At 42.3% G+C, this 23,618-nt stretch overlaps 1 protein-coding gene across 1 annotated transcript in view; it reads left to right on the plus strand.

The window, feature by feature from the left end:
* CACNB4 (calcium voltage-gated channel auxiliary subunit beta 4) overlaps positions 1-23,618 on the plus strand; it is a 99,347-nt gene that overhangs the window by 70,246 nt on the left and 5,483 nt on the right. The window contains exons 11-12 of the mRNA XM_055574437.1: positions 172-267; positions 22,505-22,690. Coding sequence (XP_055430412.1) covers positions 172-267; positions 22,505-22,690 — 282 coding nt within the window. The remainder of the gene's footprint in view (positions 1-171; positions 268-22,504; positions 22,691-23,618) is intronic.

Genomic DNA, 23,618 nt, shown 5'->3' on the forward strand with positions numbered 1-23,618 from the left:
GTAACTGAATGATGTCGCTAGAGAGTTTATATGTATACCAAACTTGTCATTTTGTGTTTCCTCCCTATTAAATACTCAGAGTTAAACAGACTCTGAAAAAAAAAATCTTGATTTATTTGGTTCTCTTTCAACTCACTGATAGTATCTCAGATTCATGTCTTCTTCTATCAGGTTTTACAGCGGTTGATTAAATCGAGAGGAAAGTCTCAAAGTAAACACTTAAATGTTCAACTGGTAGCAGCTGATAAACTTGCACAGTGTCCCCCTGTAAGTACAATCATTTTTTTTTTTTTGGTCTTAATCATTCTTGACTAGTTAGAAGAGGCTGGTGGGTTTTTATCATATTAGCATTGTCATTTTTATTCTAGAATGGTCATGATAATGGTATGTTGTCATAAACCTAAAGGATTTCTTGGAACAAACTGCTGCTGTCACTTTGGCTACCCAGGCATCCAAAGCTTGGTTATTGTCTGCCACGTAATAAGAAATGAACTTAGTGTCCAGGGTCCAATGTCCTTACTGCCACCTTGATTGCCTTGCAGACACTCAGCAAACTACTTAATGCAGTCATGTGGATGCTTTTATGAAAAGAAAACAACCAATAAAACACACTGATTTGACTTTAACTTGTCTGCCAGAAAGTTCTGATAGGCATAAAAGATTATGACACCGAAAATTGAGAATTTATTAGAACCAGAAGAGCCCTGTGGTTACTGCAGATGAAAAGGTCAAGGCTAAGTAAAGTGAAAAACTGTATTATAACAATTTTTCTTCTAAGGCCACTGCCAGAGAACAGCTGCTGAGTTCAAAGCTGAGCAAATAGTGAGGAAGTGGGAGGTTGGGGGATGGTAACTGTGTCATGTGGGTCACAAGTGTCTACACCTGCTAGGCTGATTTACTATTTCTGTAAAGGAAATAACTGTTTCTCTAAGGAAATAACTGTCTACTAATTTAATTTACTAGGTTTTGTTATATACTTGTATAAGGATCATTTGTGCTCTGTGGAGCCATAAAAATCTAATTCAGATGTTTAGAGAAGCAACAATGTAGCTGTTAAAAATAAAGACTCTGAAGCTGACTGCCTGGGTTCAAATCTACCCAAATCTATCACATCCCTAGTTATCTCATCTTGAGCAGATATATGGTTGGATTGATATAAAGGCTCAATGAGTGAATGTATAGTAAAGCTCTTAGAACAGTACCTAGCACATAATAAGCAGCATCTAGATGTTTCTGTTATAATTACTGGATGTACTTTGTACTATGATGTGCCGACCTGTCAGACTGTGAGGATCTGTGCCTGTCAGTTTCACTGTTATGTCTCAAGTTCCTATCATAGTAGACCCGCAATAAATATTGAATGAATGAAATGATGTAGAGGCACTAAGACTACAGGGTAAGAATCAGGATATACAGGCAACACATTAGACAAGTGTCTAATGTGCCAGACTCTGTGCTAGATGCCTTACCTAGATTATCTCTAACCCTCACAATTAGTCAATTAAGCAGTACTATCCCCATTATATAGTTGAGTCAACTGAAGACAGAGAGGTTAAGTGATTTCCCTAAGGTACATAGCAAATTAAGATTAGATTTAGGTCTTCCTGGCACCCAAGCCAATTTCCTTCCCTCACAATCCAAGCCACCTGTTCACACACCCAAACATGGTTACCTGCCTGCAGATAATTTTGATAGGTCAGTCTGGAATGCTATATTAAGAAATCTAACTTCACATTGCTGACTACTGAAGTTCACTTACACATGGAATCCATGCTTAAAGTACTGAGTAGATATAGAAGTGTGTTACTCAGTCCCTGACCCTGTAATGCATCCCACTTGGAGGAAGCTAACCTTGAACTGAGCAGCTACCAAAAGACAGGAACTATGCTATTGTTTTAAATTTTTAGAACAGTTTTCTAGGGGTAGTTATATCAGTTGGGTTTTCTGAGAAGCAGACACTTAAGTGAATTCAAAGTACAGATTTATTAGGGAAAGTGCCTATGAGAGTGAAGAACCTGGCTTAAACGTCAACATTCAAAAAACTAAGATCATGGCATCTGGTCCCATCACTTCATGGCAAATAGAAGAGAAAAAAATGGAAACAGTGGCAGATTTTATCTTCTTGGGCTATAAAGCCACTGCAGACAGTTCAGTTCAGTTTAGTTCAATTGCTCAGTCATACCCGACTCTTTGCAACCCCATGAACCACAGCACACCAGGCCTCCCAGTCCATCACCAACTCCCGAAGTCCAGCCAAACCCATGACTATCGAGTCGGTGATGCCATCCAACCATCTCATCCTCTGTCGTCCCCTTCTCCTCCTGCCCTCAGTCTTTCCCAACATCAGGGTCTTTTCAAATGAGTCAGCTCTTCACATCAGGTGACCAAAGTATTGGAGTTTCAGCTTTAGCATTGGTCCTTCCAATGAATATTCAGGACTGATCTCCTTTAGGATGGACTGGTTGGATCTCCTTGCAGTCCAAGGGACTCTCAAGAGTCTTCTCCAACACCACAGTTCAAAAGCATCAATTCTTTGGCACTCAGCTTTCTTTATAGTCCAACTCTCACATCCATACATGACCACTGGAAAAATCATAGCCTTTACTAGACGGACCTTTGTTGACAAAACAATGTCTCTGCTTTTTGATATGCTATCTAGGTTGGTCATAACTTTCCTTCCAAGGAGTAAGCGTCTTTTAATTTCATGGCTGCAATCACCATCTGCAGTGATTTGGGGGCCCCAAAAAATAAAGTCTGACACCATTTCCACTGTTTCCCCATCTATTTGCCATGAAGTGATGGGACTGGATGCCATGATCTTCATTTTCTGAATGTTTAGTTTTAAGCTGACTTTTTCACTCTCCTCTTTCACTTTCATCAAGAGGCTCTTTAGTTCCTCTTCACTTTCTGCCATAAGGGTGGTGTCATCTGCATATCTGAGGTTCTTGATATTTCTCCTGGCAATCTTGATTCCAGCTTGTGCTTCCTCCAGCCCAGTGTTTCTCATGATGTACTCTGCATATAAGTTAAATAAGCAGGGTGACAATATACAGCTTTGACGTACTCCTTTTCCTATTTGGAACCAGTCTGTTATTCCATGTCCAGTTCTCACTGTTGCTTCCTGACCTGCATACAGATTTCTCAAGAGGCAGGTCAGGTGGTCTGGTACTCCCATCTCTTTCAGAATTTTCCACAGTTTATTGTGATCCACACAGTCAAAGGCTTTGGCATAGTCAATAAAGCAGAAATAGACAGTGACTGTAGCCAGAAAATTAAAAGATGCTCTTTGGAAGGAAAGCTATGATGAACCTAGACAGTGTATTAAAAAGCAGAGACATCACTTTCACTATCAACCACAAAGGTCCATATAGTCAAAGCTATGGTTTTTCCAGTAGTCAGGTACAGATGTGAGAGTTGGACCATAAAGAAGGCTGAGCGCCAAAGAATTGATGCTTTTGAATTGTGGTTCTGGAGAAGGCTCTTGAGAGTCCCTTGGACTGCAAGGAGATCAAGCCAGTCAATCCTAAAGGAAGTCAGTCCTGAACATTCATTGGGACTGATGCTGAAGCTGAAACTCCAATACTTTGGCCACCTGATGTGAAGAGCCAACTCTCTGAACAAGACCCTGATGCTGGGAAAGATTGAAAGCAGGAGGAGAAGGGAGCGACAGAGGATGAGATAGGCTCACCAACTCAATGGACATGAGTTTGAACAAACTCAGAGAGATAGTGAAGGACAGGGCAGCCTGGTGTGCTGCAGTCCATGCAGTTGCAAAGATTCGGACATGACAGAGCAACTGAACAACAACAACAAATGCCTATGAGAAAAAAAAAAAAGGGTGGAGGGGAACGGAAGCAGAACTGGAAGGAGAGCCTCCAGATCTGATGCAATTCTGACTCAGTGAAAGGAAAGAAGGAAGGAAAAAGTGGGGAGGAAGACCTTCAGACTGTGATGGAGCCTTGATAAAGTCTCCCCCTAGGAGCTGGGGATTCCTAGAGTACTAGAGGATCCTCCGGAGAAGGCAATGGCACCCCACTCCAGTACTCTTGCCTGGAAAATCCCATGGGCGGAGGAGCCTGGTAGGCTGCAGTCCATGGGGTCACGAAGAGTCAGACACGACTGAGCGACTTCACTTTCACTTTTCCCTTTCATGCATTGGAGAAGGAAATGGCAACCCACTCCAGTGTTCTTGCCTGGAGAATCCCAGGGACGGGGGAGCCTGGTGGGCTGCCGTCTATGGGGTTGCACAGAGTCGGACACGACTGAAGTGACTTAGCAGCAGTAGCAGCAGAGGACCCTCATTTTGGGCAGAAATGTTCTGGCTCTAGTCTCCATACTCAGGCAGTGTCTAGGAGCAGCCCAGGGAGAGCATGGCCTTGCTTGAATACCTGGTGGATCCTGAAGGCACAGCAACGCAAGGCTATCTGCTGACTGCTCTCATCACAGCAGGTCCTCACTCCAGGGCAATGGGGGCATACACCTCTGTGACACCAGAGTAAATAACACTATTCTTAGTTTCTCCAGGAGAAAGCTAAGTCCCCATTAAGAAATTTATTGGAAGTAACAATTAGTTGTGCTCCAGTATAAATAAAAAAATAAGTGAGCCCCAAGACTCAACCCTGGATATGTCTGACTCCAAAGCTCTGTCCACTGTACCGCTCCACTAGGACACATAGCTGTGTCGTGTGGATGGATTTCTGGCCCCCAAGTTCACTGTGTGAGAAACAGCACATTTTCCGCTTTGACCCCTAGCCCACTTGGGCAGGCAGGATGCTTAGCCATGCTTGCAGCTGCCTTTACCCTAACCAAGAGCAGAACAAGGACCCCCAAATGGTAAGGGTGGGGGTGGCAAGAAAGTTGAGAGAGTGAGGGGAGGAGCTCCAATTCAGAGAACCAATTCATTGACCAAATCCACATGGTCCTTAAGAATGGGTGCTGTGGGACTTACATGGTGGTCCAGTGGCTAAGCTTCTGAGCTTGCGATGCCAGTGGCCCAGGTTCAACCCCTTGTCAGGGAGCTAGACCCCACATGCCTTAACTGAAAGTTTGTATGCCTCAACTAAAGATCCTGCATTTCGCAACTAAGACCGGTGTAGCCAAATAAATATCTTGAAAAAGAATGGATGTTGTGTTGCATCAGACCTTATTGGGAGCAAGGGGTCTTTGGCAAGGCAGGGAGACACATAGCCCCTCCTCTCTGGGGCATTGGCAAGAGAGCGCCCTTCTCTGTCAGTATCTTCCTCTGCCCCGCCCACCCCCCCATTGCTATTAAAGGAACTTCCTCTTTGCTTTTGTTGTATCTAAAAGTATCCCCACCTTCATTTGTTTCCAGAGGCAGTTAGCACAAAATGTTTCCAACCAGTTTAGGTTTTAAGGACACAGAATCCAGAAGGGGAAATGGAGAGCAGGCAATTTCCTGTAACAAACACCCCTTCTCTCAGCAGACAAGGAAGCACAGACCCTGCCACTTGCTTGAATGGTGGAAAATGAAGAGGGAAATGTACAAAAGCAAAGATGCCAATTAAACATCTCAGATCTCATGGACCATGTCTGAGTTCACCCTGTGAGAGCGGCACTGCTTCCAGGAGGTCCCAGACGTGTGGCTAAGATCTGTAGAGTTTGAGGAGCAGATCTGGGTGGACTTGAGAGCAGTTGGGCCTATCTGATTTCATTTGGCACAGCAATCAGACTTACCCAAAAGGAGGAAGGCATTCCATAATGGCTGTCTAAGTAGAGAGCCTGTCTCTAATTGCATTCAGTTGGAGGTAGGGGTGGGAGTGGAGTGGGACCTGGGACCTGATGTCAGGTGTTGTGGAAGGAATCTCCTGTGGTGAAGACCAAAGGCTGTGGCCTCTGACATCCCTTCCCTACTTTGACACTCTCATTCTACCTAGAGTTTGGATGTGATCAGCATAGACATGTTACAGAGATCATGAGGGTTGTAGAGCCCAGGGAAGAGAAGAGTATAAAATTAAACAGAAGATATGTCAAGTCAAGTAACATGCCTGTTGTTTCAAAACATCGTTAAGATGTTTCACAGAACCACATGTGTGCACCTGTGAGGACATGGTATCCATGCCTCTGTATGGTTAAATCCGACAAATTCGAAGATTTATTCATCTCAGTTCTGTGTAGCTCGCTGTCGACTTAAAAAATATTCACAACCTAAAAGTTGAGGGTTATGTTTTATTCCATGGGAATTTTTAGGACTATAAGCCCAAGAGACAGCATCTCAAGTAACCCTGAGAGAACTGCTCTGAGGAGGTGAGAGAGGAACCAGGTTAAATAGAAGTTTTGCAACAAAGGGTAGGTAGTCTTAACGTCAAAAGATTATTTTTAATGAAAAAAAAAAAAACCAGATATCTCAAGTTAAGGAATTTAGCAGTTTTATATGAATGGGAAGGTGCAAGAGTCTGGGCTCACTGAAATCATTCCTTTCATATGCATCTCAGCTAACTGGGGCCCGTACGCTGTGTTTTTTTACATCTTGAGCTCCCCTGGGGCTCACTGTAGGGAGTGGCTGCAGTCTATGACTGGTATTCTTTTCCTTCCTAAAGTGCCTTTAAGGCTCACCAGCTCACATTGGAGGGCTGCAATTGCTGATGACTGTGACATCCTTTTTACTGATATAGTAGGAAATATTTCATTTCTCATCACCTAAAATCAACCCTCTTGGTGAGAACTAAATGCCATCATTTAAGCATTAGACCTGTTACCTTGCTAGATGCTAAGGAGACAAAGACACATTCCTGCCTTCAAGAAGCATGTAGTCTAATAAGATTCCAGTTGGTTGAGTCAGCAGTTGGCAAACAATCTGTGAGGTCATGAATATCCTTACAGATATTACTTCATAGATCTTTTTTAGATTAAAAGAGCAGTTCATATACACACTCAGTTCAGTTCAGTTCAATTCAGTTGCTCATTCATGTCCGACTCTTTGCAACCCCATGAATTGCAGCATGCCAGACCTCCCTGTCCATCACCAACTCCCGGAGTTCACTCAAACTCATGGCCATTGAGTCGGTGATTCCATCCAGCCATCTCATCCTCTGTCGTCCCCTTCTCCTCCTGCCCCCAATCCCTTCGAGCATCAGAGTCTTTTCCAATGAGTCAACTCTTCGCATGAGGTGGCCAAAGTACTGGAGTTTCAGCTTTAGCATCATTCCTTCCAAAGAAATCCCAGGGCTGATCTCCTTCAGAATGGACTGGTTGGCTCTCCTTGCAGTCCAAGGGACTCTCAAGAGTCGTCTCCAACACAACAGTTCAAAAGCATCAATTCTTCGGCGCTCATCTTTCTTCACAGTCCAACTCTCAGATCCATACATGACCACTGGAAAAACCAAAGCCTTGACTAGATGGCCCTTTGTTGGCAAAGTAATGTCTCTGCTTTTTAATATGCTATCTAGGTTGGTCATAACTTTCCTTCCAAGGAGTAAGGGTCTTCTAATTTCATGGCTACAGTCACTATCTGAAGTGATTTTGGAGGCCAGAAAAATAAAGTCAGCCACTGTTTCCCCATCTATTTGTCATGAACTAATGGGACCAGATGCCATGATCTTAGTTTTCTGAATGTTGGGCTTTAAGCCAACTTTTCCCACTCTCCTCTTTCACTTTCATCAAGAGGCTTTTTAGTTCCTCTTCACTGTCTGCCATAAGCGTGGTGTCATCTGCAAGTGTACACACTGCTTCAAAATGGATAAACAACAGGGACCTATTGTATAGCACATGGAACTCTACTCAATGTTATGTGCCAGCGTGGATGGAAAGGGGTTTTGAGGAAGAATGGATACATGTATGCTGCTGCTGCTGCTAAGTCGCTTCAGTCATGTCCGACTCTGTGCGACCCCATAGATGGCAGCCCACCAGGCTCTGCCGTCCCTTGGATTATCCAGGCAAGAACACTGGAGTGGGTTGCCATTTCCTTCTCCATTGCGTGAAAGTGAAAAGTGAAAGTGAAGTCGCTCAGTCGCATCCGACTAGTAGCGACCCCATGGACTGCAGCCTACCAGGCTCCTCCATCCATGGGATTTTCTAGGCAAGAGTACTGGAGTGGCTTGCCATTACCTTCTCCAGATACATGTATATGTATGACTAAGTCCCTTTGCTGTTTACCTGAAACTATCATAACAAGAGTCTCGGAAAAGACTCTTGAGAGTCCCTTGGACTCAAGGAGATCAAACCAGTAAATCCTAAAGGAAATCAATCCTAAATATTCATCGGAAGGACTGATGCTGAAGCTCCAATACTTTGGCCACCTGATGGGAAGAGCCGACTCATTGGAAAAGACCTTGATGCTGGGAAAGATTGAAGGCAGGAGGAGAAAGAAATGACAGAGGATGAGATGGTTGGATGGCATCACCAACTCAATGGACATGAGTTTGAGCAAGCTTTGAGAGATGGTGAAGGACAGGGAAGCCTGGCATGCTGCAGTCCATGGGTCGCAAAGGACTGGACACAACTGAGCAACTGAACAACAACAATCACAATATTATTAATTGGCTATACCCCAATACAAAATAAAAAGTTTAAAGTTTGAAAAAAAGAACAATTTAGATCAGGGTTGCTCCACATTGTGTGTTGGTCAATTTTTTGTTATAGGGACCTGTCCTGTGCATTGTAGGATGTTTAGCATCATCCCTGGCCAGTAACAACTACTGAGTTGTGGCAACTGAAAATATCTTCATACATAGGGAAAGCCATCACTGCCTGTTGACTAACACTGGTTTAGAGGAATATCTATACAAGTTTTGGTTAATGATGTTATAAGAAGTCTCAGTATGTGATTTCTTGAGATGCATTTCAGATGAACTAAACTTGTTCCTTATGAATTTGATCCTTTTACAGAATGTGTTTATTAACATTTATCTCTAATAATTACTAGAGAAAAATAACTTGTCTTATTAATATTGATATATTTTAGCTGCTGAGAGGGTTGGTAGTTGAGTAGTTGTGTGTGAGTACAACATATTACATCTGAAATAACTGGAACCAAGAGAAGATAGTGGACTTCAATGCAGATGGTACTGTGAGCGGCCTTACGCTGTGTCCTCATGTCAGGAATCTCCAACATCCTGATGCACTGGGAAGGCAGCTTTGCCCTGTTGTTATGTCAGCAGGATAAACACTTTGTTGTTTTGTATAACTGGTTTGATAACCTGGAATCTTAAACAAGTAGTCTGGATAAGCAAGGTTACTTTGTATTTAATATTCTGTATACACTCCGTATTCACATTGTTAAACATGTTCATTTGGTATTGTTTGAATAGCATTGGTAATACTAAGAAGGAACTGTATACTCATTTTGGAATTTTTGAGAAAATCTTCAGATTATAAAAACTAATAGTAATCTCAAAATGTATCTGCATTTCCCCTACTTCACTCAAGACCGTAATTATCATTGTCATCCAAAGATGGCTGATCACTGCGTCATTTTAGTTCCTCTAGGAGAATTTGCAACTTCCTTAATTGGCCACTGCATCTCCAATCTGAAAGTCAGCAAATTGCACTAGCTGAGTCTCGCATGGCTAAGAAATTACAGGCAGCAGTCCTTAGAAAGGGAAGTCTAAAAATGTACTGAAAAGATTAACTCTCTGTACCTAGAAAAATGAACTCAGGGACTATTGAAGAAAAAAGGGACCTTGAAAAGCACCTGGTGTAGTATTTCCTGGCGTGTGTTTTTCCCAGTATGCAGTTCAATAGGTAGAAAGCATTTTGGTACTAAAAATGTTTGAGACAACATTTATGTAAACAAACATAGACTGTTCTCTTTACTGCAAAAGCTTTAATATGCTAATAGATATTTTATAGCTCCATTAGGATAGTGTACATTGCTTCTCCTAAATTTTGGCTATAGAACCATTTTTCCACAGAGCATCCTGTCGATATAGTGTTTCATGGAACAATTCTAGGGAAAGACTGATCATTTACCAAATGAGAGAACTGAAACCAAGAGAGATGAACTGACTTTCCAGAGGTCGTATATCTTTGCCAAGTCAGCATAAGATCTCTGTCTTCTCATCCGACAGACTTTAGAGACTGAATGGCAACAGATAGGTTACTATATATGATATCAGTTCAGTTCAGTTCAGTGGCTCAGTCATGTCCGACTCTTTGCGACCCCATGAACTGCAGCACGCCAAGCCTCCCTATCCATCACCAACTCCTGGAGTTCACCCAGACTCACGTCCATCGAGTCAGTGGTGCCATCCAGCCATCTCATCGTCTGTTGTCCCCTTCTTCTCCTGCCTCCAACCCCTCCCAGCATCAGGGTCTTTTCCAATGAGTCAACTATTCACATGAGGTGGCCAAATTACTGGAGTTTCAGCTTTAGCATCATTCCTTCCAAAGAAATCCCAGGGCTGATTTCCTTTATGATGGACTGGTTGGATCTCCTTGCAGTCCAAGGGACTCTCAAGAGTCTTCTCCAACACCACAGTTCAAAAGCATCAATTCTTTGGCGCTCAGCTTTCTTCACAGTCCAACTCTCAGATCCATACATGAACACTGGAAAAACCATAGCCTTGACTAGATGGATCTTTGTTGGCAAAGTAATGTCTCTGCTTTTCAATATGCTATCTAGGTTGGTCATAACTTTTCTTCCAAGGAGTAAAGGTCTTTTAATTTCATGGCTGCAGTCACCATCTGCAGTGATTTTGGAGCCCCCAAAAATAAAGTCTGACACTGTTTCCACTGTTTCCCCATCTATTTCCCATGAAGTGGTGGGACCAGATGCCATGATCTTCGTTTTCTGAATATTGAGTTTTAAGCCAACTTTTTCACTCTCCTCTTTCACCTTCATCAAGAGGCTTTTGAGTTCCTCTTCACTTTCTGCCATAAGGGTGGTGTCATCTGCATATCTGAGGTTATTGATATTTCTCCCGGCAATCTTGATTCCAGCATTAGATAATGATTATATAATGATATATATATATATAATGAGATATATATATATATATATATATATATATTCCTGCAGAGAGAATCATGGGTTTCATGAGTGAGGCTTCTTCTAAGAATGGGATCAGCAAACATTTCGAGTAAAGTGCCAAGGAGTAAATATTTTAGGCTTTGTGGACCATGTGGTCTTTACAAAACTACTCAACTCTGCCTTGGGGGCAGGAAAGTAGCCACACATAGTGTAATTGAATGTGAGTGTTCCAATCAAACTTTGTTTATAGAAGTAGGAGGCAGGCCCAAGGTAGCCAGCCCATCAAAGTTGCCACCCTTGTTCTAGAACAAGGTTCTGGTTGTCTATTTCTGTGCAGTGAACTTCCCCCAAATTTAGTGACTTCAAATGACTACCACTTGGTGGTACACAGCTGGTGACTGACCTAGTCCCTTTCCATCAAGAATATGAGCGTCTTATGTGGCAGCTCCCAGGGCTCCAAGAGCAAGTATTCCAACCCCTTAAACTTAGATATTGGATTTACTGGCCCAGCATCACTTCCACAGTGTTCTGCTAGTCAAAGGAATCTAGAGGCTGCTCAGATTCAAGGAGATAGGACATAAACCCTACATCTCCATGCAGAGAGTGTTAAAGAACTTGTGGCCATTTTCGATCTGCCACAAACAGAAAGATGAGCTGGAAGGATGGGCTACTGAATACTTCTACTCTGGAAGAAGGAGGACTTTCCTTCATTGCTTCCTCTAGATTCACAGAAGAAAACATGCGATGCAGACAGAAAAGGGTCTTGAGAGATGAGGACCCACAAGCCTGTTTCATATGTGTGTTTTTATATGACCAGCCTGAATTTCCATTTGGGTTATACACTATAGTACTGGATTTCATTTTGCTTGCACCAGATACCCTTTTTCTTGCACCAGATACCCTTTTCCTTTTCAGAGAAGTTGAAATAGTACATTTAAGAAGTACAAAGTTCAAGTTGCCTCAGTACTATGGTATTCAGTTACATAATGCATGGTGAGGAAAGCAGATAGGCAGACAATTGAATATATAAATGAAATGTAATCCTTTAATCCTATTTAGCTACAAGCTGGCTTGTGTTACCAAAAGCTGACCCTGGCTCTTTGAGCTCTGTAATTTTTCTGTATGTGTAAAATGACAATCATCACTCTCTCTGCAAGAGGGAATCACGTCTCCTCCACAGAGACTTGCAAACCTCCAACATTACAGTACCCATGGTCGTTCTCGTCTCTCACCCTTTATTTTCCATTGCTGAATGGACTCAGATTTACTCTATTAAACACAGGACCTCTGAAGTGAATGTTAGTACCCAGGATCCTATGACAGTAGTATTGCTATCACACCACCCTATTCGAGTAATTTTATTTAAATTACTTAGAATCACATGGATTCTCCTACCTGAAGTGCCAGCCCTGAAGGTGCATTGACTAGTACAGAACCTCTGGATTCTGTACAAGTACAGAAAGTAATTCACATCATGACGTTTGAAAAAGTGACTAATCAATTTCAGATTTTTCTTCCATGAAACAAGGCCACACAGGATCTAGTTTCTCTCAGTCCCAAGGGGACTACTCTTGTTGCAGGAATTTCAGTCACCCCACTTAGATATACCAAGTTAGGGACATTTCACTCCCTTCAGTTCAGTTCAGTTTAGTCGCTCAGTCGTGTCCGACTCTTTCCGACTGCATGAACCGCAGCACGCCAGGCCTCCCTGTCGATCACCAACTCCCAGAGTTCACCAAACCCATGTCCAGCGAGTCGGTGATGCCATCCAACCATCTCATCCTCTGTCATCCCCTCTCCTCCTGCCCTCAGTCTTTCCCAGCATCAGGGTCTTTTCAAATGAGTCAGCTCTTCACATCAGGTGGCCAAAGTTTGGAGTTTCAGCTTCGGCATCAGTCCTTCCAATGAACACCCAGGACTGATCTCCTTTAGGATGAACTGGCTGGATCTCCTTGCAGTCCAAGGGACTCTCAAGAGTCTTCTCCAACACCATAGTTCAAAAGCATCAATACTTTGGTGCTCAGCTTTCTTTACAGTCCAACTCTCACATCCATACCTGACCACTGTAAAAACCATAGCCTTGACTAGACAGACCTTTGTTGGCAAAGTAATGTCTCTGCTTTTTAATGTGCTGTCTAGATTGGTCATAACTTTCCTTCCAAGGAATAAGTGTCTTTTAATTTCATGGCTGCAGTCACCAGTGACTAGTGATTTTAGAGCCCTGAAAAATAAAGTCTGACACTGTTTCCATGTTTCCAATCTATCTGCCATGAAGTGATGGGACTGGATGCCATGGTCTTAGTTTTCTGAATGTTGAGCATTAAGCCAACTTTTTCACTTTCCTCTTTCACTTTCATCAAGAGGCTCTTTAGTTCCTCTTCACTTTCTGCCATAAGGGTGGTGTCATCTGCATATCTGAGGTTATTGGTATTTTTCCCGGCAATCTTGATTCCAGCTTGTGCTTCCTCCAGCCCAGCATTTCTCATGATGTACTCTGCATATAAGTTAAATAAGCAGGGTGACAATATACAGCTTTGACGTACTCCTTTTCCTATTTGGAACCAGTCTGTTGTTTCATGTCCAGTTCTCACTGTTTCTTCCTGACCTGCATACAGTTTTCTCAAGAGGCAGGTCAGGTGGTCTGGTATTCCCATCTCTTTCAGAATTTCCCACAGTTTATTGTGATCCACACAGTCAAAGGCTTTGGCATAGTCAAGAAAGTAGAAATAGATGTTTTCTTGATTTTTCCATGATCCATTGGATGTTGGCAATTTGATCTCTGGTTCCTCTGCCTTTTCTAAAACCAGGTTGAACATCTGGAAGTTCACGGTTCACATATTGCTGAAGCCTGGCTTGGAAAATTTTAAGCATTACTTTACTAGCGTGTGAGATGAGTGCAATTGTGCAGTAGTTTGAGCATTCTTTGGCATTGCCTTTCTTTGGGATTGGAATGAAAACTGACCTTTTCCAGTCCTGTGGCCACTGCTAAGTTTTCCAAATTTGCTGGCATATTGAGTGCAGCACTTTCACAGCATCATCTTTCAGGATTTGAAATAGCTCAATTTGAATTCCATCACCTCCACTACCTTCGTTTGTAGTGATGCTTTCTAAGGCCCACTTGACTTCACATTCCAGGATGTCTGGCTCTAGGTGAGTGATCGCACCATCGTGATTATCTGGGTCATGAAGATCTTTTTTGTACAGTTCTTCTGTGTATTCTTGCCACCTCTTCTTAATATCTTCTGCCTCTGTTAGGTCCCTACATTTCTGTCCTTTATTGTGCCCATCTTTGCCTGAAATGTTCCCTTAGTATCTCTAATTTTCTTGAAGAGATCTCTAGTCTTTCCGATTCTATTGTTTTCCTCTATTTCTTTGCATTGATCACTGAGGAAGGCTTTCTTATCTCTCCTTGCTATTCTTTGGGACTCTGCATTCAAATGGCTATATCTTTCCTTTTCTCCTTTGCTTTTTGCTTCCCTTTTTTTCACAGCTATTTGTAAGGCCTCCGCAGACAGCCATTTTGCTTTTTTTGCATTTCTTTTTCTTGGGGATGGTCTTGATTCCTGTTTCCTGTACAGTGTCCATCCATACTTCATCAGGCACTCTATCAGATCTAGTCCCTTAAATCTATTTCTCACTTCCAGTGTATAGTCATAAGGGATTTGATTTAGGTCATACCTGAATGGTCTAGTGGTTTTCCCTACTCTCTTCAATTTAAGTCTGAATTTGGCAATAAGGAGTTCATGATCTGAGCCACATCCGCTCCCAGTCTTGTTTTTGCTGACTGTATAGAGCTTCTCCATCTTTGGCTGCAAAAAATATAACCAACCTGATTTCGGTGTTGACCATCTGGTGATGTCCACGTGTAGAGTCTTCTCTTGTGTTGTTGGAAGAGGGTGTTTGCTATGACCAGTGCGTTCTCTTGGCAAAACTCTATTAGTCTTTGCCCTGCTTCATTCTGTACTCCAAGGCCAAATTTGCCTGTTACTCCAGGTGTCTCTTGACTTCCTACTTTTGCATTCCAGTCCCCTATAATGAAAAGGTGTTAGTTTTGGGTGTTAGTTTTAGAAGGTGTGATATTGAATGGTTTCCCTTCAGTACTATGATTTAAAGTATTGGGTTAATATGGACTCAACAAAAACACCAGGTGCCTCTTCTGCAGACAGTAGCACTGATAAATGTTGTTAAAACCTTTGAAGATTAAGAATGGACAGGGTGGGGGGTGGGGGGTGGGAGGGAGTCTCAAGAGGGAAGGGCTGTATATTGTATACCTATGATTGATTCATGTTGATATATTTCAGACACCAACCCAATATTGTAAAGCAATCATCCTCTAATAAAAATAAATAAATTTGAAAAAGAAAAAAGTGGACAGGATGGAGTTCCTTGGCAGTACAGTTGTTAGGAGTTAGAGTTTTCCCTTGAATCTAATCCCTTGTCAGGGAACTAGGATCCTGTATCAATAACCTCAGATACGCAGATGACACCACCCTTATGGCAGAAGCGAAGAAGAACTGAAGAGCCTCTTGATGAAAGTGAAAGAGGAGAGTGAAAAAGTTGGCTTAAAACTCAGCATTCAAAAAACTAACATCATGGCATCTGGTCCCATCACTTCAAGGCAAATAGATGGGGAAACAATGGAAACAGTGAGAGAATTTATTTTCTTGGGCTCCAGAATCACTGCAGACAGTGACTGCAGCCATGAAATTAAAAGACCCTTTCTCCTTAAAAGAAAAGTTATGACCAACCTAGACAGCATATTAAAAAGCAGAGACATTACTTTGCCAACAAAGGTCCATCTAGTCAAAGCTACAGTTTTTCCAGCAGTCATGTATGGATGTGAGAGTTGGACTATAAAGAAAGCTGAGTGCCAAAGAATTGATGCTTTTGAACTGTGGTGTTGGAGAAGACTCTTGAGAGTCCCTTGGACTGCAAGGAGATCAAACCAGTCAATCCTAAAGGAAATCAGTCCTGAATATTCATTGGAAAGACTGATGCTGAAGCTGATACTCCAATAATTTGGCCACTTGATACAAAGAAGTGACTCATTTGAAAAGACCCTGATGTTGAGAAGGATTGAAGGTGGGAGGAGAAGGGGACGACAGAGGATGAGATGGTTGGATGGCATCACGGACTCAATGGACATGAGTTTGAGCAAGTTCCAGGAGTTGGAGATCAATAGGGAGGCCTGACGTGCTGCAGTCCATGGGGTCACAAAGAGTCGACACGACTGAGTGGCTGAACTGAACTGAACTGAAGCTGGGCAGCACAGCCAATACATAAATAAATAAAAAGCAGAATCATCTATTTAAAAAAAAAAAAGAATGAAATGTATGGATGGGTGTGGTGAGGAAAATGTGCTTGGGTTCAGAATGAAAGTCGTAGATCATTAGAAGAGAGGAACTAGAAGGTATCATAGTCACCATGTTCTTCGCCTTCATGCTTTCCCCACAGTTCAGTGGTAGGAATTATGATTGTCTTTCCCTTTTGGCTCATTAAAGTGGAAACTGTGCCTGAAATTAACTGCTAGAGCCACATGATATTCGTAGGCTTTCCTTTATCCCCCAAAGTACTCCTAAATCTTTCAAAATCCCTTTAACTTAGAGTTTCCTATCACTAGTTGACCAGTGAGTTGAGTACTCAGGAATTCAAAGATTTAATAATATAAAGAATGCAATTCTGACATGAAAGAAACATTGGCTAGTTATTTTATAATTCAGTCAGTTCAGTTCAGTTCAGTTCAGTCGCTCAGTTGTGTCCGACTCTTTGTGATCCCATGAATCTCAGCACGCCAGGCCTCCCTGTCCATCACCAACTCCCGGAGTTCACTCAGACTCACATCCATCGAGTCAGTGATGCCATCCAGCCATCTCATCCTCTGTCGTCCCCTTCTCCTCCTGCCCCCAATCCCTCCCAGCGTCAGAGTTTTTTCCAGTGAGTCAACTCTTCGCATGAGGTGGCCAAAATACTGGAGTTTCAGCTTTAGCATCATTCCCTCCAAAGAAATCCCAGGGCTGATCTCCTTCAGAATGGACTGGTTGAATCTCCTTGCAGTCCAAGGGACTCTCAATTAGCATTGCCTATTTGCCATTCAGCCATTTCATTTCACTAAATAGTGCTCGCCAATCATTTTTTTACATGGTGGCAAATTAAAGATCTCTATGTTCCAGTAATAAAAAGGCAAAACTATGCTCACCCCTATTATTTCTTTTTTCCACTTAGAACTAGGAAAGATGCCCCATGTGAGGTTCTATCTCTGCACAACAAATCAGTGAAAGCAGTGCATATACCATGGGAGAGTTTATATATATTTAATCCCCTGGCTACTTAGTACTGTACCAATTTAAAAAAAAGTTAGGATTCAACTGAAGCATTCATTTCTAAGTTTTATAAACTTTTTATTTTAAAACATTTAATAACAACTCCTAGATAAAACATGTTGCAGCTACTGCTGCTGCTAAATCACTTCAGTCGTGTCCGACTCTGTGCGATCCCATAGACGGAAGCCCTCCAGGCTCCCCCGTCCCTGGGATTCTCCAGGCAAGAACACTGGAGTGGGTTGCCATTTCCTTCTCCAATGCATGAAAGGGAAAAGTGAAAGTGAAGTCGCGGAGTCGTGTCCGACTCTTAGCGACCCCATGGACTGCAGCCTACCAGGCTCCTCCGGGATTTTCCAGGCAAGAGTACTGGAGTGGGGTGCTATTGCCTTCTCCATAAAACATGTTAGAAATTATTTTTGTTTTAATGAGATTCTCCCTCTTTGCTAGAAAGTATGTATTTCACAGTCATAAAGACTTGCCCATTCCCTCTCTATAGCCTCCCACCCAGGAGAATGTATTATAAAAGAAAGAAATGGAACCTGTTCCAATCGTCAGTGTAGTAACTGAAAAGTACTCCATCTTTTCTGAAGACCAGCATGACCTACCTTCCAATTCTCCCCAGTTTTGCAGATTTGCAGATCTGCACACTCAAAGTACTTCTGGGAAGTACTCAGTCCCAGGCAAACCAGGACGGCTTGCTCTAATTCAGGTTGCTCTAATTCAGATACCTTCCTTGGGCAAGTATGTGATACTCCGTGAATGAAGAACTAGACAGACCTTTACATACTTAAATTTTTTTAAAAAAGCTATTGCAGACTTTCTTCATTCCTATTATATTCAGCTTCAATCTTTCTCCCTTTATTTCCTGCCATTTTTGATTTCTGGACCACTGGATAAGCTAGAGGCATGTTTTTCACTCGTTATTTGTCAGGCTTCAGTTTTTTTGTTTTTCTGAAAGAGGTTATCCAGAAAAGGGACCTCCTCTGCCTGGTTTTCTGGTGATTTGTTTTGACTCTTCTGTTCACTCCTTATTTACTTTGGCAGCCACATTATTTCTGCCCAGCTCAGCTGAAGAAAATATCTCATCACAGAATGTCAGAGGCGCGTGCCGTGTTGGTACTTTGAAAACAGCTCAGCGTTACCCCTATCTCCAGCAGTCTCAAGGGCATGGTGTCACCGAGTGGGTAACCCCTCACTGCCTGTGACTGTCCCATTACCCACACCCTCTTCTGATTAGATAGCTCTCTGCACCCATATCCCATGCCGGAGGCCTCACATATTACACAGTGAAGAGCTAACTGCACTTGAACCTTTAAACTTATGAAACGTTGCCAGAGCTGGTTTGCATAATTCATTCGTCTGCTTTTCTTTGAATTTCTCTTTGTATAATTAAAAAAATTTTTTACTGCCTTATCCTCATTTTGTAACACTCTGGTCTAATCAGCTGTGTTATTTCCTAAACAGTTGAAAGGAAAAATTGTCATAGATACCCAGGCTGTGAGATTCCTCTTAGTTGGAAATAAGCTGCATATGTCAGTATTCATTCAAAAGCTGAAATTTGCTTTGCTCTGTGCTTTTGAAAGCCTAAAAGCAATTTCAAATCATCTTCCATCGTATAGCTGTCTTTTTAGCAGTGCAAAAGCTTAATTTCCTAGAAATGAGTGAGACTTGAGCAAACAGCCATGTGCTGATGCATACAAATTCTATCCATTGGCAAAGGAAAGCACTTTATTAAACTACTTGTAATTAAGTGTATGTTTAATTCTGTCTGCAGCCATGACAATGTATTAATAACGTGTGGAATAGCCAGGAAGATTGAAACATGTATAATATCATATATGAAACGAGTTGCCAGTCCAGGTTCGATGCACGATACTGGATGCTTGGGGCTGGTGCACTGGGATGACCCAGAGGGATGATACGGGGAGGGAGGAGGGAAGAGGATTCAGGATGGGGAACACGTGTATACCTGTGGCAGATTCATGTTGATATATGGCAAAACCAATACAATATTGTAAAGTTAAAAAATAAATAAATTAATTAAAAAAAAAAAAAGAAATCTCATTCAAATAATGCTTTGCAATGGGTGCTCCTTACCACATTTTGCCCTCTCTGGGCTTTGCAGTCCTGGCTGTGATAATTAGAACCCCTAGTCCAAGTGTCTCTGGATGGATCATTAACTCGAGACTTGATGAAAACAAGAAAATGACTTGTTGAGACTGCTGCTGCTGCTGTTGCTGCTAAGTCGCTTCAGTTGTGTCCAACTCTGTGCGACCCCAGAGACGGCAGCCCACCAGGCTCCCCCATCCCTGGGATTCTCCAGGCAAGCACACTGGAGTGGGTTGCCATTTCCTTCTCCAGTGCATGAAAGTGAAAAGTGAAAGTGAAGACGCTCAGTCATGTCCAACTCTTAGCGACCCCATGGACTGCAGCCTACCAGACTCCTCTGTCCATGGGATTTTCCAGGCAGGAGTTATTGAGACTACCCTTTGGTTTTTTGGGGTTTTTTTTGTTTGTTTTTGTTTTGCTTTGTAAATTTTTTATTCTTTTTTTTTTTTTTGTATTTTTAAAGCTTTTTATTTTATATTGGAATATAACCAATTAACAATGTTGTGATAATTTCAGACAGACAGAAAAGTGACTTGGCCATATGTATATATGTATCCATTCTCCCCCAAACTTCCCTCCCATCTAGACCGCCACATAACATTGAGCACGGTTCCCTGTGCTATATAGTAGGTCGTTGGTGGTTATTTGTTTTAAATATAGCAGTGTGTACATGAGACTACACGTTGTTGAGATCCCATATTATAGAATGAGATTTATGTAATTGAATTATACAGTTAACATAAATAACACTATATAAACAGCAGACTCCAGATGAAATACAGTCTGGAATTTGTGGCCAATTTTAGCCTGAGTGGCTGACAGAGTGGTCCTTTGTGCTGGCCAGTTTCCTCTTTCTTCTTCCTGTCTCGTCTAAGTGTGTGCACGCCCTCTGGGATGGGGCTGATCTTGTTCCATTCAAGTTAGCATTGCAAGGCCATCAGAGAATGCAATGTGTATATCAGAGCATTAAGGATATTTCTCAGAGTCTACGTTTGTAAGCGTTGATGGTTTAGGTTAATGAGGGGAGGGAGCTTTTGATTTCAAGAGACAGATACCCTCTTGATTTGCAATAGTGGGAAGAGGATTTATTACAAGGATGTATGTTGACCGACACTGTGGACCTGGCTGTTTTCTCATTCTCTCATGGACTGCATGGTCTCTTCCATTGTGTCTTTTGCTCCTCTTTGTTTTATTCTCTTCTCTCTACAGATGGAATTCTTTGACTTACTCATAATTTCCCCTCCCTCATAAATTTGACTTTCACATATCTCTCTGCGCCTCCTTCTATATCCATAACTTTAAGCTGCAGTTCTGAACATTCAGTGGCTCAGTCTCTGTTGTTCTGAATTAAAGTCCCAGTGTGGCATAGACTATTGTGGATTTTAATACCTGTCTCTTACCCAGAGTGAATGCTTCTTTAGCATAGGGGTGAAGTCTGTTTTCTTTGCCACAGTATACTCACAATGCCTAGCACAGAATAGGTATCAAGTAAATATTTTATGAATGAATAAAATATGCAAAAACCCATCTGAAATCCACTAATAAGCATATTTATGGGGGAAAGGTTTCTACATGACTTTCAGCTGGCTGTCTTCTCAAACACCAGTTGGCTTAGACTGAAGTCACCTTATTCTTTCCTAGTTGCTAAATACTTCTCACTGCCTTGCAAATTAGGGTCAAAATGTTCAGTAAAGATTGATGTGATGAAAACATTCAAAGAGTAAATGTTGGGAGAGAGATTGTTTCCATGGTGACTTCTGCTTCAGGGAGCCCCCACATTGATGAGAGTGAGTCAGCTGACCCCCCACCAACCCAGAGCCATCCAGTGGCTGTAAACCGACAATCCACCTGCACATCAAGTGCGGGTGGCAGTAACCCTGATTTAATCCAGTCCTGGAAGCTCCATCTTTGGCTAAAACGAGCTTGTAAAAGCAAGTCGGGGCAGTGGAAGTGGTGCAGCAGGCAAGGTATGGATTCAGCTGCAGAAAGTCAAGGGTGTACTCTCACTTACCTGTGTAATGGCTTTTATCTTTATGAGGCTGACCCTTCAGAGGATCAGTGTCCCAGTTATATTCTCTCTGAGTTCCCAACCACACTGCAGTGACAGAGGGGCCACTCTACTCCTATGGGGCAGAAGAACAACTTCCAGATTATAGAACAGGTGTTGGACCAAGTCCTTAGTGACAGAAACATGGACACCAGCCACGTCTTGTGTGACGCCTCCCGGACTCCCTAACCACCACCACTGCAATCAGTTATTCCTTGCTCGTATTCCTGTTTAACTATTTCACACAATGATCCTCTTGTAGCAGAAAGACTATGCTGTGGTTTTCTATTATTAATCCTTTACTTGTTGTGTTGTTTTATCATGAGAGAGATTACATCATTTCACAATCATCCTAAAAATTCCCAAGTAGGGACTTCCCTGGTAGACTAGTACTTAAGAATCTGCCTTGCAGTGCAGGGGATGTGAGTTCGATCCCTAGTTGGGCAACTAAGATCCCACATGCCACGGAGCAACCAAGGGAGCATGTGTCAACTGCTGAGCCCATGCACCACGACTAGAGTTTGTGCACCCAAAAAAAGATCCCGCAGGCCACAACTAGGACCCAGTGCAGCCAAAACGTAAATAAATGTTAAAAAATAAAATTACCCAAGTAAATGTTATTTCCTCCAACATAGTTAATTTGCGAGATGAAATGTTTATTCCTGTGATACATTTGTTACTGAAACATTTTTAGAACTCCTCTTTCAGTGCCATTAACTTGCTTCTCTCATATTCTGAAGTAAGTAAATATTCAGTAAGTATCTATAGGAATATGTGGATACAGATGTAAACACATATGTGTTTCACTATATTCTACTTAGAACTCTTCTTTATGTACCTCATCTTTTTTTTCCCCCTAAATAATGAAAGATCCAGATATCTAATGAGCATTCCCATTTTTATGTCATTGTCCAAATTTGTACATGGTCAACTGTGCTGTTCTGCACTTGACTTTAACTTTCGGAACTGCCGATATATCCCCTTAAATTTGATATTTGCTGTTGGACATTAGAAACAATATTATCTGCATGAAGTAGAATTTCAGGTTTCATGGCCTAACATTTGAAGTATAAATAAAATGGATTTTCTTTTTATCTGCAGGAAATGTTTGACGTCATACTAGATGAGAATCAGCTGGAGGATGCATGTGAACACCTGGGCGAGTACCTTGAGGCCTACTGGCGAGCCACCCACACGACCAGTAGCACCCCCATGACTCCCCTGCTTGGAAGGAACCTGGGCTCAACAGCACTCTCGCCATATCCCACAGCAATCTCTGGGTTACAGGTAGCATCACTTGTGCTGTTACAACCTAACATTTAAGCTTCTATAGGAAACTCGATTGAGATGGAGACTGGGATTGTCCTGACTCTGAAGAGAGAACCCTGTACGTTACTATATCAAAAAGTCTAAAGCAGTGGCTACTCATATAGACTATTTTACATTTTACACAGTCAAATCCCTTTGGTTCATATACTCACTATCAAGTATTAGCAAAAAACTTCTTCAGATTCATATCTTTGGGCTGCATTGATTCTAACAGATGTTTTACACTTTTACATATACTATTTTATAGTACACTCAGAAAGCATTGGGCTTCCCTGGTGGCTCAGCTGGTAAAGAATCAGCCTGCAGTGCAGGAGACCTAAGGTTCAATCTCTGGGTTGGGAAGATCCCCTGGAGGAGGACATAGCAGCCCACTCCAGTATTCTTGCCTGGAGTATTGCCATGGACAGAGGAGCCTGGCGGGCTGCAGTCCATGGGGCTGCAAAGAGTCAGACACTACTGAGTGACTAAGCACACCCAACACACACAGAATGCATTACCTCGTCATGATCTATCCTAGACAGAGTTATCCAGAGAATGGCCTTTTCCTTAGAACTTTGTACTCTGTTCATTTATAATGACTTTTACTTAAATTCATCCCTCCTCTGCTTACACTGGTGGTCCAGTGGTTAAGACTCTGCGCTTCCAATGCAAGGGGCAAGGGTTCAATTCCTGGTTCAGGAACTAAGATCCCACAGGTGCTAGTGTTGGCCAAAAATGAACTCATCTTTCCTATGTCTAAACCCTGCTAAGAAACTTACTGCCTACTAGTCAGGGTCCATTCATTACTTCTCCACATCACTTCTTCAGGGTTGGACAGTAGTGGCACTGTCAGGCACAGGACCAGCTAAGTGAGGAGGGATAGATGGACACTATGACCAATCTTACC

The sequence above is a fragment of the Bubalus kerabau genome, chromosome 3 (genome assembly GCF_029407905.1).
Source record: "Bubalus kerabau isolate K-KA32 ecotype Philippines breed swamp buffalo chromosome 3, PCC_UOA_SB_1v2, whole genome shotgun sequence".
Lineage (NCBI taxonomy): Eukaryota > Metazoa > Chordata > Mammalia > Artiodactyla > Bovidae > Bubalus > Bubalus kerabau.